The following is a 17,815-nucleotide window of genomic DNA, read 5'->3' on the forward strand; positions in this document are numbered from 1 at the left end:
TTTAATCTTCTAACTTTATCTTTACCTAATTGTCTTTTTAATACTGATGAGGAATCAATATTCCACTTTAACACTGAGTTTTAAATTCAGTTGTGTTTATTCTTTGAGTTGAAAGGGAAACGATCCGAAGCGGACTCGGCCCGGAGCACCAACTGTTGCTGGGTTCGGTCTCAGGACCTGAGATCACGACCTGAGCAGAAACCAAGAGTCAGTCGCTCCACTGACTGAACTACCCAGGTGCCCCCAGATTTGCTTAAAATCTAGTGCTCTGTGTAAGTATTATGCATCATTCTGTAAAACGTGATACAGTTCCAGGCCCCTAGGTAACTTAATCACTTGGGCATCCAGCTCTGGGTTTCGGCTCAGGTCATGATCTCAGGGTCCTGGGATCAAGCCCCACGTCAGGCTCTCTGCTCAGCGGGGAGCCTGCTTCCCCCTCTTTCTGCCTCTGCTTGCCTTTCTGCCTACTTGTGATTTCTCTCTCTCTTTTTTTTTTAATTTTATTTATTTGCTTGGCAGGCAGAGATCACAAGTAGGCAGAGAGGCAGGCAGAGAGAGAGAGGAAGAAGCAGACTCCCTGCAGAGCAGAAAGCCTGATGTGGGGCTCCATCCCAGGACCCTGGGATCATGACCTGAGCCGAAGGCAGAGCCTTTAACCCATGGAGCCACCCAGGCACCCCGTGATTTCTCTGTCAAATAAATAAATAAAATCTTTTAAAAAATCATAAAAATAAATTAAAATAAGTAAAAGGCCATACAGTTCTCATGACTGTATTTGAAAAGCACATGAATTGCTACTTTACATGGTTTACTTACCACATGCCAGACTCTGGACGAGGCACTTCACTTGCCTTTTCATGTTTTATTCTTAAACCCTCTCCGTGGGGCTAAATGCTGTTACCACCCTGACTTAAACACAAGGAAGCTGAGTCTCCAAGAAGTCCAGTCCCCGCAGCTAGTGAATGGCAGAGGGCACAAGGCAGCCCAGCCCTGGAGCCAGTTTCCTAACCACTGCACCCCGGAAAGTGGAAAGAGCCCTCTCTGCGTGACCACTGTGGGTGATTGACTTCCTTTGTCTTCACAGTATCCAGGTGGAGAAACCCTTACCCTCCAGCACCTCCACTGTTGTAATGTCAGGGACAGTGTGAATAATCATTTCCTCAGCCCCTGTTCACACCATACACCATCCTTGCCACTTTACTTTCAAAGTCTCTGATGCTCACAAGAAGCCTTGAAGGTTTCTGTTAACCACCATTTCACCACTGAGAACACAGGGCTCAGAGAGCTCAAGTAACTTAAACAGAGTCACAGAGCACATGATCAGAGAGCTGGGATTCTGCCTCCATGGTGTTCTACGCCATACTGCCTCTCCACAAAACAGTCTCCTAAGATCCACATAAGGAAGAGAAGAGCATGGTCCTTTGCTCTTTGCTTATCGGCAACATTACCATGTTCCTGTGGCGCCAAATTGGCTAAGTCCAGAGGGCGTGACGTTTTCGGACTTATGTGGATTGAACCCCAGGGGAGTTGACCTGGCACAGGGAATTTCAGAAAACAAGGGTTCACTCACTTTTTTTGTACTGTATCTGTGGGAGCCTCTGCAATCACATGTTTATGAAATAATTACCTAGCAAGAAGGCAGTTTTGGTTTTGGGGGGTTTTTTTTTTTTAGATAAAAAAAGGCTTTATTTACCTGAAGGACATCTGTTTTGGCCATCTCCAGACATTTTACAGGCCCAAAAAAGCTGTTGTTGTTTTGTTTTCTAATCATACATATGAAAGGACTTGAGAAACTTAATTGGGAAAACTGAGGCCCCAAAGGAATTAACATTTTTCTAAGTAAGTTCTTGGAAGAGAAGGATCTAGAACTCCCCATTGCCCCCAAGTCCATCAGACTTTCCACTGCATTGTTTCACTTCGCCTGATTTTCAGAAGTATGACAGAGCAGAAAGAAATTCAGTGAGGTTTATTTGGTTTATAGAACGTGAATTTTTAGACATTGTATTGGTTACCTTTAAAAATTGGCTTTAGTGCACCTAGGTGGCTCAGTGGGTTAAAGCCTCTGCCTTCGGCTCAGGTCATGATCTCAGGGTCTTGGGATCGAGCCCCCCATCGGGCTCTCTGCTCGCCGGGGAGCCTGCTTCCCTCTCTCTCTCTGCCTACTTGTGATCTCTCTCTCTCCGTCAAAAAATTAAATTTTTTAAAAAATGTTTTTAAAATTGGCTTTAATAGAATGACAGTAATCTCAGACACCTGCTAAACTAGTTGTCCTAGTTCTGTTGTTGTCTTCTTTTTTTTTTCCCTAGATTTAATGATGCTCTGCAGCATTTTTCTAAGTCTGAAGCTTTCTGTGCCTGTGGATCTCAGAATTTGCTAAGAGATGGAGGAGCCTCCGCACAACGATCTGAACACAATGACCCACGAGAACGGTGACCCTCTCCAGAGCACCAGCCCTCAGATTTCCGTTAGTGAATTTTCTTGCCACTGCTGCTACGACATCCTGGTTAATCCCACCACCTTGAACTGTGGGCATAGCTTCTGCCGGCACTGCCTAGCTTTATGGTGGGCCTCTTCCAAGAAAACAGAGTGTCCGGAATGCAGAGAAAAATGGGAAGGTTTCCCCAAAGTCAATATTCTCCTCAGGTAATGCTCAGTCCATATCCGTGGCGCATCCACTTGCAAAGTGTGTTTTCTCTTCATGGGAGCGACCATGTTTGAGGGGCCAGACGTGCAGAGCTGCCACCACCACCACCCCTCCGCTGTGGTCGTCCTAGATCTAGAACAGTGTGAGTCGGGGGGCTCAAGGACTGCAGATCCAGAACTCCTTTCCTCACAGGGGACCATGACCTGTTACTGTTTATCACAAAGGGGAAAAAAAAATTCTGGGTATCAGACCATTGCTTATAATCCTTTGTCACGTAACACTTTTTATTGATTTGTTTCCACCAAGGACACCCTAGGTCTAACAGAGAAAGTGGTATAACTGCACAGTTCTGTACAAATCAATGTGATACTAATTTTCTTCATCTTTGACTAAACTCTGTTCCAGTGTTCATATCAGTAGCGGTAGCTTCTCATGCATAGTCTTGTAAACAAATGGCAAAACCTTTCAGATGGTAGGTTCTTTTCTGCTTCTGCCCATAATATTTATAATGTACCTGTGAGGTCTTTGAGGTAAAATCCTTGCTCTCCTTCTCTTGCCTTGCCACCAAGAGAGTACCAGAAAGTTCCTTGAAAACATTAACCTAACATTATCTTTTTCATCGGAGATACATTTACAAACACTTTGCTCTCACCTGTCAGCCTGGTTTACCCAAAGGTTCATCTTAAATTGTAGGAAGATTCTCCGATTATGTGTAATTAAAAATGGGGAGCCCTATAGTAGGACTTAATGGCCTTCCTCTTACTACTCAACTCCATGTGTTTTCTTTTTTATGAATTAATTTTTAATAACATAAGCAATACATAGATACCTTCAATTGTTTATATTCTTTTTAAAAATAAATTAGAGTTATTACTGATAAAGTTAAATAAAGACCCCTTTGACCTCTCCTTCCCCATTTTGCCATCCTTCCTTTTTTCCCCAGAGTCATTTCAGTTATGACTTAGTTATGATATCCTTCAGATTTTTAAAAATATTTTTATACGTATGTGTGCCAGTAGGAAATGCAAACATTTCCTCACATCAGTGGTGGTTCTACAGTTTACTATTTTCATTCAACAATATGTATGTCTTAAACTTATCCATCTAGATACAAGTGATACCTAGTAAATTCATTTTTTTTTTTTAAAGATTTTATTTATTTATTTGACAGAGAGAGATCACAAGTAGACGGAGAGGCAGGCAGAGAGAGAGATAGAGGGAAGCAGGCTCCCTGCTAAGCAGAGAGCCTGATGCGGGACTCGATCCCAGGACCCTGAGATCATGACCTGAGCCGAAGGCAGCGGCTTAACCCACTGAGCCACCCAGGCGCCCCACCTAGTAAATTCATTTTTAAAACCATGTAGCATTCCATTCTGTGCAAACAGACCATGTTTTTATTTGACTATTTCTCTAACCACGGACCTGTAAGTTGTTTCTCATTTTTTGCTGTTACCAGCCTTCTTATCCATTCTTCTAAAGTGCTTGTATATTATCAAATATCAGCTGTTAGTTTGATTTTAACCTCTAAATATTATAAGATTTAAACAAACAACTGTCTTGTGACTTTTTTTTTTTTTACTATTCTCCATAGGGATGCCATTGAAAAATTATTTCCTGATGCCATTAAAAAGCGACATGAAGACATTCACCTGAATAATGACATAGTCCAGAGTCTTGCAGCCTTTCAGAAATACGGGCACGATCAGGTTCCTTTAGCTCCGAACACGGGCCGAGCGAATCCACAGAGAGGCGGGGGATTCTTCTCCGGGGTGCTCACCGCTTTAACTGGTGTGGCAGTAAGTTTATCAGTGTGTTCTCCACCCCCTGGCCCTCACAGTTTCCACTGAAGTCAGTCCCGTTGAAATTGATGGCGTACCTCGTGCGATGATTCAGTGCATGCATCGAGATCAGCCAGGTCATGTGATTCTTCGGGGCTGCTGCGTCCACACGTAGTCCCCCTCACATTAAGAGCTCAGTTATTATTAGCTTTATTCCATTTCATGCTCTTCATAACCTCTGCAGTAGCCACCGTTATTACTCTCATTTTATCTCTTTATTTCTTTTTATTATTATTATCGTTATTTTTCACATAAGCTCCATGCCCAGCATGGGGCTTGAAGTCATGACCCCGAGAGCAAGAGTCACCTGCTCTACTGACTGAGCCAGCCAGGTGCCCCTGTTGTTCCCATTGTAGAGGTTAGGAGACCAGTGCAGGAAGGTGTTAGAGCTGGGATGCGAGACCATGTCTACTTTGATGGTCCAGTCTCAAGCACGGCACTTTACTAACACCCCATGGAAAGACAATCTTCTTACTGGTTCCATGCTACAACAATTTAAAAGTTACACATTTTGGGGTGCCTGGGTGGCTCAGTGGGTTAAAGCCTCTGCCTTCAGCTCGGGTCATGATCCCGGAGTCCTGGGATCGAGTCCCGCATCGGGCTCTCCGCTTCTCGGGGAGCCTGCTTCCTCCTCTCTCTCTGCCTTCCTCTCTCTCTGCCTACTTGTGATCTCTGTCTGTCAGATAAATAAATAAAATCTTTAAAAAAAAAAAAAAGTTACACATTTTCCAGCAAAAAAGGCACATGATAAGACCATTATCTTGGCCAAGATTTTGGGGTCAAGGGTGCAGTGCTGAGTTCTGTTCCCTCATGTCCTCGCCCTGAGCAGTGAGAGCCCCCCCCCCCCCGAGAGTTCTGCTCCCTGGCTCTCTTTGCTTCCTCATACTGGCGTGGCATCACTCCCTTCATGCTCAGCCCCTTCCCTCCCCTGCCCCACACTGAGATGGAGAAGCCGTCCTCCCTGACCTTTCTGTGTGTTCCGGGCCCTCCCTCTTCTCCAGGTGGTCCTGCTCGTGTACCACTGGAGCAGCAGGGAATCTGAGCACGACCTCCTGGTGCACAAGGCTGTGGCCAAGTGGACAGCAGAAGAAGTTGTCCTCTGGCTGGAGCAGCTGGGCCCGTGGGCCTCTCTCTACAGAGACAGGTTTTTAGCGGAAAGAGTAAATGGAAGGTGAGAAGCAAGATATTCTGACATTTTTTTTAAGCTGCTTTATTGAGATGTAATCCACAGACTATAACATTCACCTATTTAAAGTATGCAACTCATGGCATTCAGTACCTGCACGGATGGCTGCAGCCATCACCCCAATCTAGTTTTAGAACATTTCATCACCCCAAAAAGAAAGGTCTTCCCCTTGCCAGCAGTCCTCATAACGCCCCCCTCCTTCCCCGGCAACCACTGTTCTCCTTGCTATCTTAACGGATTTGCCTGTTTAGACTATTTCAGATAAATGGAACCAGACAATATTCATGACCTTTTGGTTCTGGCTTTTTCACCTCGCAGAATATTTTCAAGGTTCATCCAAGTTGTCACAGGTGTCCATGCTTCGTGCATTTTTATGGCTGAGTAATATTCTGGTTTGCGCCTAACCCGCATTTTATGTGTCCCTCCTTCCATGGCTGGACACTTGGGTTGGCTCCGTTTGGGGGCTGTTACGAGCAGTGCCGCTGTGATCCTCGGTGTAGGGTTTTTGTGTAGACCTGCCCTTTCAGTACTCTCTGGGAGTGGAATTGCTGGGTCATGAAGTAACCCCTTCTGTTTAACTTTCTGAGGAGCTGCCAAATTGTTTCTCCAAAGCAGCTAAGCCATTTTATGTTATGATATTTTGTTTGTTGCTTTGTGATTATAGAAGAAGCAGGTATTTACTAGTTCCTTAAAAGAACTAGAAGGTATCGGAAGTGAAACAGCATCAGAATTCTACTCCTCGGGGAAGACCACCATTGTCATCTTTCTGGACATCTTCTCAGATTTTTTTTCCATGTTTATAGAGAGGTACACATAAAGGTGTATTATTTATTTGTCTAAACTGAAAATATACCAAGCAGACAGACCTATGTTTATATGTGTGTCTGTATATATGCATGTATGTATATGTACTGGAGTCTATTTTAAACTGATCTCTACCAGAACAAATCAGGGTTGTTTCCTTTTTCCCGTTCCAGGCAATTCCAAGCAATGTTGTAGGAAATGCTCTGATACAGGGAACTCCCGTATCCAGTTGGCAGCCTGTGGGGAGGCCTGCCTCTGCCCATCAGCAGATCCCCTCGCCCTCACCCCCTTCCAGAGCACTGTCCATCTTTATTGGAGTCTTTCCTTCCCCAGAGGGACTGTGTAGGGATAGTCCTTAGCTCACCACGAAGTGCTAAGAGGAGCCACAATCTGCTTGTCCTGGATGGCCGTCTACTCACTGCCCTCTGAAACTGGGTTTTCAGCGCTTGACCCTCCTTTGGGAAAACCAAATGCTCCCACTTGAATCATCTGTTTTTTGTAAGAATTAGCGCCTCTCCCCAATTGTGGTTAAAAAAATTCTTTTTCCCTACCTAGTTAATACATTCCTACCTTAATACATCTTTGCATGATTGCCTTCCTTCCAGAGGATAGATTCCTAGAACTAGAATTTCTGGGTCATAGCACATAAACCTTTCCAACTTTGATAAATGTTTCCAAATTCTCCACAAAAGGACACCAGCCTCGATCCCTCCACTTGTGTACCTGCGGGGCTCTGGTTAGGGGTGTGGTGAACGATGAGTGTTGAGGTGAAGTCGTGTTTTTCGATGAAAGGGATCAGACGAGGGAGCTTCCATCATTTGTCTTAAATCACTACCCCCAAACGGCTACTCTCAAGCAGAACATTTTATTGGATTTCTTTCCAATTTTTTTTTTTCCCATACATACACATTTTGAAAACCAGGGCAGTATGTGAGAGGTCAGCCTACATATCGGGCAAGGGGAGCAGGAATCAGAGATGAGGTGCAAAAGAGACCAGGCTCTGCCTTGGCAAAAGAGACCAGGTGGTTTCAGAATCACTAATTCAGTGGTTTGCTGTTACTACTGTTGTGTCCTATACTAAGGGTCTTAGCTTACTCAGGGCTAAAGCATTTGTGCTGATAGGATGCAAGACTGACTGTGAGTTTGCCTCCAGTACATAATCTCAAAAGCAATCTCCCCCTGCTGCTCCCCCTCCCCGACAGGTTGCTTTTAACCCTGACAGAGGAAGAATTTTCGAGGGCGCCATATACCATAGAAAACAGCAGCCACAGAAGAGCCATACTTCTGGAACTGGAGCGTGTCAAAGCCCTAGGTGTGAAGCCCCCTCAAAATCTCTGGGAATATAAGGTGAACTCTTAATTTTTTTTAATCAAGAAAAATACAGAGACTAGCCTCTCTCTCATCTGCATGCCCACTGCTTAGGAAAACATCACAGCCACCCCTCAACCCCCCCAGCTCCCCACCCTCCTGCCGCTGAGCCGGTGGTCCTTACTGGGCACGTTCCCCTACCTGTGTCAGGGGGTTGCATATGCAGGTACAAGGAGCGTTGTTTCACGGGCCCCTCACCTTCACGGAAGGCCCATGAACTGAGCATTCCTTCTGCAAGTAGCTTTTACCTCTCTGGCCCCAGTTCACTCACTTTCTCTTTCAAGTACATGCTCGTTGAGGCCTTGTCCTGTCAGTGAACCTGGGGTTCTTTCCATGTTCGCTGTTAGAAACAGTCCTGCTCTGGAAATTCTTTGGACATTCTTATGCTTGATGTTACATACTGAGGAACGGGCTTGCTAGCTCCCAGGCAGTACACATCTCCAGCCCTACAAGCTGCAGATAAACCATTCTTCACCGTGCCTGCACCACAGAGAGGATTTCAGCAAATACTGGACTGTAAAATTAACACGTTTTATTATAAAATAGACTTAGAGCCTAAAAAAAGCAGCATGGAGAAAAATAATTACAAATGGCCCATAGGTCCACGGGAAAGAATTCTCACTCATAATTAAAGAAGCGCAGACTGAAGTTAAGTAGATGGTGTCGTTTTTACCTGTCTGGTCTTGTCAGGGATAAGAGCATCATAATCAAAGGAAAGAGACACTCATGTGTTCTGTGCATCCTAAATCTGGTGCGGTCTCCGTGGAGAGGAGTTTATCAATAACTATTAAAATTTAAACCGTACCTGTCTTGTGACCTGTGGCGTCACTTCTTTGTGCTTAGAGCACAGGCAGCCTGGTCTGGGGGTCAAGGGCAGGGCGGCCACGCTCCTCACTGGGCTCCTCCAGGGCACGCTGGCTATGGACCAGCAGCAGGCACCTGGGCTCCATATGCCCATCTCCTCCTCAGTAAGTGACTTCATAGAGTCACAGTGAGAACTGCTCTGAGTCCCCAAACATCGTTCAAGGAGACCCTTACCACCACATCGTTGGTAATAGCAGCACGTGGAAAACCAGTGAAGCTGGTTAAGTGAGGACAAGTTAAGTGAGGAGGGCACAGCCGTACGTGCAGCCATTGCAGAAGAAGGTAGGAGGTGGGGACTCCGGGTGTCCCAGTAAGGAACAGAGCCCAGGTCACACTGTTAACTGCAAATACAGAAAAGCACGTTGGAAAATAGGCACATTTGTACGTATCTTTATGTTTGCCTATGCAGAGAATATTTGTGGAAGGATACACACACTGTTAATGTTTTCATTCTGGGGATTGAGACTTGGACAGAAGGGAGAATTTTATTTGTCAATACATTTCTGTGCCATTTGGAAAACGTTGTGTTGACTATGTACACATAGTATTTTAAAACTAAAAAAAACACTCGTTTCAGAATTTTTGAAGAATGGGCATAGAGGTAGAAGGTTTGTTGCTTTTTGCATTACTGCTGACCCTTTTTAAAATACATAAAAGTAATCTTAATATTAACCCAAGCAAATGGGAACGCAATTCTAGACCCAGGCAGAATCTTATCAGTTGGCTCCTTCAGATCTTCAAGGCTGCCAGCACACACACCTGCCCCCCTCCCCGGATTTGGCCATTTGACAGTTCTCCAATGTGATAAGATTCTTCCAGCCGTAGTGTCCGGGTGCAATTCCTGTTCTCATTAGATATGGGAGAAACAGCTCCCCATTGAAGTGCTCTCATCATAACCCCCTTACAGGGTGGTGGCTTTTCCTTCCTTTCTGATAGGAAATAGCCAAGCATGTGCACTGGTTTAGCACTCACACTGACCCCAGACCCACAAACAGGTCACCTGCTCATCTCCCTCTCCCTTGTACTAACCGTGATGTGGCTGGCCATACTCTTGACTTTATTTCGGGGATCATTTCTCCTTTAGATCTTGAATGCTGGACAAGAACAGTACTGGCCCCAAGGCAATTGTTTGGTGGGGGTGGTGAAGAATTAAAAAAGTCTTAAATAGTTTGTTATTTGTGACCCCCTCCAACAGACCACAGTGCAAAAACAGGTGTATAGTTTATCTGTGGTATTCACATTTCACAGGGAGGAAGGATTATGGGGAAAAAAAAGTTTTTAAAAGTCTCCTTAAAAGGGGATAATAATAAAAAAAAAAACAGGTTGGGAAACATTTTTGAATGATGAATTACATGTCTATTTCTCACCTACCTTAGGCTGCAGTGATATGGACTATGGAAAATTTCAAACATACGTAAGAGTAGGATGACAGTACAGAACTGCCAAGTACCCTTCCCAGCTACGGCAACTTACAGTCATGTTTATTTCCGTGGTCCCCCCCACCTACTCCCTCCCCTGACTTTTGAAAATCGAAGATACCTTATTTTTCATAGGTAAATATTTCATTGTAAATCTCTAAAAAGTAAAGACCCCTTTAGAAACAAAACTGGGGACATCTAGGTGGGTCAGTCACTTAAGTATCTGTCTTCAGCTCAGGTCATGATCCCAGGGTCCTGGATCAAGTGCCATGTCTGGGGCCCCCAGCTCAGCAGGGAGTCAGTTTCTCCCTCTCCGCTTCCTACCCCCCAACCCCTCAACTCATGCTCTCTCTCACTCTCTGTCTCCCAAATAAATAAATATAATCTTTTTTTAAACTTTAAAAACAAAACTTAATTCCCTGATATCAAATAACTTGTCAGTATTTAAATGTACTGCATACTTTTTTCTTCTAGTCCATTTGTTTGAAACAAGGTCTACATTTGCTTATCGTTTCTCTCAAGTCTCTTGTAGTGTATGGATTCTCCCTCCCTCTTTTCGTTACCCTGCATTTATTTGTTGATGAAATGGGATAGTTTTGGCTGTAGTTTCCCCGCATCTTGAATTTGGCTGATTGTCTCTCTGTGGTGTCGCCTGACGGGTTCTGCTGTCTCCTGCATATCCCATAATCCAGTAGTTAAATCTGTAAGCTCGCATTGGTTTAGGTATTTGACAAGACTTCTTCCTATGTGGTGATGTCTTCTTCCATCAAGAGGCTCATGATATCTGATTGTTTCTTTCTGACGGTGGCCACCACCATGACCATTGATACTTTACTTGCAAAATGGTGATACTGTGATTCTCTCATTTCTTAATGTTTTTTATTGAGAGAGAGAGAGAGAGAAAGCACGCGGTGGGGGCAGAGGGAGAGAGAGGAAGAATCACAGGCAGACTCCCCACTGAGCGTGAAGCCCGATGCAGGAGCTCGATCTCACAACCCTGAGATCAGGACCTGAGCTGAAACCAAGAGTTAGACGCTTAACGACCCAGGTGCCTCTAAAGTCAACATTTTTAAGGCTCTTTGATATGGTTTACAAAATTGTTTTCCAGAAAGGTTGGGTTTTACTGGCAGTACCTAGGAGTACACATCTCAGCTCCCCACAACCCCTCCTACAAAAGCCACGGAGAAAGACTGGGTCTTTATTAAATGTAGCCCAACATATTGATACTTGGACTCTTCTTGCCGTCCATCCATCCATTCATTCGTTCATTCATTGTGAAAACTACACAAGAAAGGTTGATGGCAAAGGGTGTGAGACTGTGGAAGGAACACAGGTGGGGAGCTGGCCACCTCCGTTGTAACGGAGCCCTGTGCCTGCCTTGTCCTCTGCAGGCTGTGAACCCAGGCAGGTCCCTGTTCCTGCTGTATGCCCTCAAGAGCTCCCCGAGACTCGGTCTGCTGTACCTCTATCTATTTGACTACACGGACACCTTCCTACCCTTCATCCACACCATCTGCCCGTTGCAAGAAGACAGTTCTGGGGAGGACATCATCACCAGGCTTCTGGTAGGTCTACAGAGCGCCATGAATGGAATTATTCTGCCACCCCTCAGTGTGGTCTGGAATTGGAGATGAGACTGTAGCTGTCATGGAAGAGCCAGCAGCACCCAGCCTTCATTTTTTCTTGCAAGGAGGAACCCTGCAAGAGAACATAAAACAGATCCTCCCCGCTTCCAGAAGCTGGTTTTATTTACTGCATTACACACAGCAAGAGGGGCTACTCTCTGGACCTGAAATATTTAGAGGGGAAGAAACAGCATTGCTTTTGTTCTAAAAGAAGATAGCCTAGGTCTGGATTGCCCAAGGGTTAGATCTGCAGACCTTCCAGCTTGGCCACCTGTCTGTTAAGAGAATCCCCAAAGGATGATGGTTTATCCTCCCACAGGGCAGGGTAAGCATCCATCCCAGTGGCCTCAGGAAAGTAAGCCTCATCCACCTCGGTGATGGGATTTGGCACAGCAGCCGACCACAGGCCCCTGGCAGGGAGAGTTGCCCACCTTGGCTGTTGTGTCTTCAGTTTGATCGACAGAGTCCTCCAGAATTGCTGGTGGATCCCACTCAGTGATTTCTGTGTATCTGGTTGGTCATTTCAGGTGATGTCCTTCGCATCCCTGCCCTCGGAGCAGTCCCTGTGATCTGTTGAAATCAAAAGTCACATGGTTATAGGAATCGTCATGTGGTCCAGACCCATAAATATTAAAACAGGATTCCTAAATCTCCAAAGACCCTTTCTAAAGTACTTGTCAAGCATCTCCCTAACTGACTTGAGCCTTGGATGTAGTTTAAAGCCTGCTGATAAGCCGCTATGCATAGTGTTTATCTCATTACCCCGTTTCCTGCTGTTTACCTGTCCTCACTGCACTGCAAGCCAGAGGCCTCCCTACCATTCCATTCTAACAGGCCCCAGCAACCCCTGCTCACTCAGCACACTCACTTTCTTCTCGCAGTATATAGTTTCTGTAAGCCTTCTGGATGCCTCCGTGAGTTGTTTAAATGCTCTGGTTAACCATTTGCTAATATCTGTAGTTAAGGCTTTTTATTTTCCCCAAAATTACTTTTCCAAAGTGTATGTTTAATTTTCCCATGATCTGTTATCATTCCAAGGCAGCTAAGATGTCAAATTTAGAAAATTGTCTGAGTTACCCATGCAGTGAGGAAGAAATTTAAAAACTGTCCTAATTTCAATTCATTGCAACCTTGTTATTTATAACTCGTGCTTAGATTTTTTACTTCCGGGTTTCCCCCGCATTCCATACATGTGAAGCATCTCTTCAGCTTCTTTGATAACATTTGTCCGGTGTAAGATTAGTTTTTATAAGGTGAGCTGATGGTTGGGAATTTCCTGTTATGTTGTTGGGTATGTGGGTGTTTTCATAAATGTAAAGTTTTCTGTAAAAGTCAATCCTCACAATTTTTTTTGTGTCCACTTGTGCTTATTTTGATGTTATTTTAAAGGATCTTAGAGAGCCCACATGGAAACAGTGGAGAGAATTCCTTGTCAAGTACTCCTTCCTTCCGTACCAGCTGATTGCCGAATTTGCTTGGGACTGGCTGGAGGTCCATTACTGGACGTCACGGTTTCTCATCGTCAATGCCATGTTACTCTCGGTTCTGGAATTATTCTCCTTTTGGAGGATCTGGTCAAGAAGTGAACTGAAGTAAGTGTGTTTTTACGTTGGAGATGGCTGGAACAGCGGGCACTGAGAAAGACTTTTACCAAGTGGCGGAAGGGTCCTCTTTGAAGTAGTGGGTGACTGTGAAACACTCCTTGGGCCCCGGTTTAGAAACACTGCGTAAAGCAGCGATTAGGAAACAGTTCTCACGTTCGGGGGTGAGGAGGTTTTCGTGGCGCTCACTATTCAAGAGTGTCTCCATGTGTCTTATCTCCCATGAAATAACACACCGTGTACTTCTGGGGGTGGGGGTGTGCATGAAGGACCATAGTCAGGAATACGTAAGTGAGAGGAAGCGGGTACTTTATGGAAAGGGCACAGTGGTAGAGCATGAAGAGATCTGGTGAGGAATTCATAGTCCTGAGTTCTAATCCTCCCACTGATCAGGACAGTAATCGCTTCTTGGGATTAATGCATGAAATGAGAGCCCTGGGCTAGCCATTCAGAGTCGGGACTCTTGGTTTCCTGTGATCGAAACCAGCCCGAATTGGTTTTCCCGAAAAGAGAAAGGCCCCACCCAGACTTCCTGCACGGCTGGACCCGGAGACCAAACCGCTGTCGTCAGGACTCACACTCTCCCTCTCGCAGCCCTGCTCAGCTCTGTTGTTCACCCGCACGCAGCTCTCTCTGCTCGGGGCCCTGGTCACTCCGGGCACGGATCGGAGCGGCTTAGCAACCCCGCTGGAGGGAGCACACTTCCTTCCCCACAGCACTTGCAGTCTTGGGGCTCCCACTCCTTCGCTCTGACGGGCCCCGCCTGGGTCCCATGCCCACCCGGACGCATCACCAGTGCTGGGGCATGCCCTTGCCCACAGCCAGGGGCTGCTTCAGCTCCACCGAAACCACATGGAAGAGAAGGGGCAGGCGGCACCAGAAGGAAAGCTCAGAAAGTATTTCGTGGGGGGTGGGGGGGGTGACAGGTGGTTTCTGGGCAGGCAGAAGTAACACAGCCGCACGCCAGCATCCTTACAGCTTTAAACATCCCGTGACCCACAGCGTTCTTGGCCTCATCAGTCAGTAACAGCCCTCTAAATAGTCCCCAAAGCTGACAGGAACCTCCTGTTGATATATCAGGCTCACGGTTCATTGACACACACACACCCCCACCCCACTCCCAGCCCCTAGCTCTCTGCTGGGCGCTGCAGATGTTTTGCTAAGGAAAACAGACAGTCTGGACTCTGCAGGCCTACAGCCTCACGGAAAAGACAGACATTAAACACATACAAGCGCGACTCAGCGCCCAAGCATGTGGGGCTGTCCTGGGGGCGGGGCGGGGGTCCTCCCCCACTGTGGGGACCAGGGCCAGGCACAAGCCGCAGGCCCCATCCTGGGAGCTGAGGACGCTTGGTCAGGCAGAGGCACGCCTCGAGCGGCAGGGCCTGGAAGGAAGCCTCTGCAGCTCCGGCAGCCGGGCTCCGTGCTGGGGGGAGGCCCCGGGCCCAAGCCCTTTGGCGCCATCGTTAGAAACGGCATCACGACCCCACCTCTCAGATGCTTCTCTTCTTTTCACAGGACTGTGCCTCAGAGGATGTGGAACCATTTTTGGAAAGTATCAACACAGGGGCTTTTTGTGGCCATGTTCTGGCCCCTCATTCCTCAGTTTGTTTGCAACTGTTTATTTTACTGGGCCCTGTACTTCAACCCAATTATTAACATCGATCTCGTGGTCAAGGAAGTCCGACGGCTGGAAACCCAGGTGTTGTGACTGGCACTGCCCAGGGCCCGAGGGACTCTTCCGGCCTCCTTGACATCAGAGCACTGATGCTCGAGCGGGAGGGTGGGGAGGGGGGAGCAGACTTCCTATTTCTACGCCTCGTGAACAAGGTGCTGCTTTGTCTGTCAGAGGCTCCACCAGGTCCTCTCTCCCTCTGCCTGTGGCATCGTGGCAGCAGGAACTGACAGCCCAGAGCTCGGCCGACACAGCGGCAACACCTCCCAGCCAGCCGCCCTCCTCACACAGACCAGGGAGGCCTGGTCCGCCGTGGCTCTCAAGGACCTGGGTCCCCACGGGTGCAGTGCGGTGACAGCAGAAGGCTGCCGCGTCAGTGATCCCGCTGGACAAAGGCTCCCAGCGCGAGTTGCAGCCCAGGGCTGAGCTGGAGACCTGGCTTGTTGGGGCCAGGCCTGTCCCCTAAGGCGAATTTAGGAAAAAAAACTGGGAGAAGATTTTGTCAGAGGCATAGACAGTTGCACATGAACAATACAGAGGAAAAGCCCAAATCTGATGGACGATTCTGGATTATGAAAGAGTTGCTAGAAGGTTTGTCAGAGTGAAGCATCTGAAAGGACTCCGTGTGAGAGCACACTGGCCTCAGATTTTCCACGAATAATCGCTGCGAGGTTGGATTCCTGACTCGGGGCTGGGGATTGAGGAGGATGTCAGGCAATAACAGAGAGTAATTCACGTGGGGCTGAGCTGCCTCGGTGCCACTTACAATGATTGTTGTGGGGATGGTTTGGTTTGTTTTCAGGAATTTAATACCCAGGATAATCCTTTTGTTCAAGGAAACGTTTTGTACATTGACCTCGCACTGTATGATCTTAGTGTCCTGTTCTCATGTATAAAACAGCAAGTATAATTACACCAAGTGCTGTCATTGTAAATACGGATGAGATGAAGCAGGGCCTTTTCTTTCCTTCCAGAGTAAAGATAGCAGGTGTGGACGGGAGCCGCCCGGAGATCGGCCCCGCAGAGGTAAGCTTGCGCCCAGTGTTGTTTGATGACTCTGTGAACCCTTCATTTATTCTTTGGACCTTTGGAAGATTTCCCTCAAACTTTGCACCCGAAAGTTTGAAGCAATCAACTTGAAAGCAAAATAAAGATTTTTATATAGATAAAAGTGCCACCGAGCAGAAGAAAAGAACTGCTTTGAAAACGCATTGCCCCCTACAGCCTAGTGACCCTGAAGTCCCCCAGCCTGACGTGAGCGTGGCACCAACGAGCCACCCTCCGGTGCCTAACCCGAAAGGAGGGAGGATGTTTTCCTTCCTCCTGCGCTTGCTCATCAGGCCCCAGGCCTGCCTGACCTTCCCCGTGTCACAGCACAGCAGGTCTGGGGACACCACGCACCATTTGCACATCCCTGGCCCGGTGCCTTGCACAGTTACTGTTCTCCTTTCCAGATGAGCACGAGGAGGCTGGCTGGCATCCGTGGGGCTGGGCCCAGGCCAGACGGCCAGACCAGCACCCCCCGCCTGCACCCTGTGGGCTCGCAGCGTCCCCACGTCCTCCCCACATCCTGCTTCAAGGATGAGTAAGTAATACCCATGTCCGCGCTGGGAGGGAGGAAGGGCCATGACTGGGCCTCAAGCAGATGGGCTGGGCCAGACTCGCTTCTTACCGCCAGAGTAGGGACAAGCCCATCGAGAGAAGGGCTGCTGGCTGCCTGTCTCCGCCCTCAGACCCTCTCAATCATAGCGGGCTTGGGTACCACAGAAGGGGACGTTTATGGAAAATATTCAGGCCCTTTGCTACAAAAATTGCACTTCTGCCAAGTCTGGGGTCAGCAAGAATCCCTGTCCCCATTCAGAGTCCTTCTAACTGGACTAAATCAAACTGACAAGAGACAGATCAACAGAAAATCAAACTTAACATACGTACAGAGAGTCCATGCAGGCATGGCTGTTCCAAAGACGGGCAAAACGAGGCCAGATGTCATCCTGAGCTAAGCTGGGGGTATGGGCCATCAGAGGGAAGGAATGTGATTCACAAGGTGATAAGAGCAGATGTTTGGTAATGAGCTGTTTGCCCTGCCCGTGCAGATGGGCCACTCAGATAGAACTGAGCTCTGGTAATAACCCTCATTCTAGAACAGACCCCCAATTTAGATTTTTCTCAGTAGTTAAAGGAGGGACAAAAGTTTCTCTTGAGCCCGCAGGGTCTCTGCTGCCTTCAGCTCAAAATAGTCTTCATACCAGAGTGGCCCATCTTGATTGGGGTGGCCTGCCCTTGGGCACAACACTGGGTTAAGGAACAATGAAAAGGGACATGGTGGAATGTGGCAAAGATTTATTCACTAGCATCCTTGTCGCATCAATAACCGATAAAAACTGGAAATATCACCAGTCCCCAAAAGTGGGCAATTTATAAAACAATATGTAGTAGTACAGTTACTTAAAATGATGTTTCCAAAGGTTTTTTTTTTTTTATGACATGGGGGAAAAGCAAAATCCTATGCTATGGTCTCAATGGCATTTTTTAAGCATCACAGAAAACTCTGATGATAGCACACAGAGATGCTGAAAGTGGTTATTCTGGGTTGTGGGAATAAGAGTGATATTTTTCCTCCTTTATATTTGTCTTTATCTTTTTAAACATTGAGGATATACTACTTCTGTAACCAGGAAATTTAACCATTAGGTGGAGTAGGATGGAGAATTCTTCCTTAAGCTCATAACTACCAAACTAGGGCTTCACAGAAGTGGGCATCTTTTTTTTTTTTTTTCCTTAAGATTTTATTT

At 46.8% G+C, this 17,815-nt stretch overlaps 1 protein-coding gene across 1 annotated transcript in view; it reads left to right on the plus strand.

The window, feature by feature from the left end:
* BFAR (bifunctional apoptosis regulator) overlaps positions 1–16,204 on the plus strand; it is a 28,143-nt gene extending 11,939 nt beyond the window's left edge. The window contains exons 2-8 of the mRNA XM_044232780.1: positions 2,307–2,643; positions 4,236–4,440; positions 5,484–5,653; positions 7,675–7,819; positions 11,514–11,687; positions 13,137–13,339; positions 14,867–16,204. Coding sequence (XP_044088715.1) covers positions 2,381–2,643; positions 4,236–4,440; positions 5,484–5,653; positions 7,675–7,819; positions 11,514–11,687; positions 13,137–13,339; positions 14,867–15,059 — 1,353 coding nt within the window. The 5' untranslated portion in view covers positions 2,307–2,380 and the 3' untranslated portion in view covers positions 15,060–16,204. The remainder of the gene's footprint in view (positions 1–2,306; positions 2,644–4,235; positions 4,441–5,483; positions 5,654–7,674; positions 7,820–11,513; positions 11,688–13,136; positions 13,340–14,866) is intronic.
* Positions 16,205–17,815: the final 1,611 nt, after the last annotated feature.

This window comes from Neovison vison, chromosome 14 (genome assembly GCF_020171115.1).
Source record: "Neovison vison isolate M4711 chromosome 14, ASM_NN_V1, whole genome shotgun sequence".
Lineage (NCBI taxonomy): Eukaryota > Metazoa > Chordata > Mammalia > Carnivora > Mustelidae > Neogale > Neogale vison.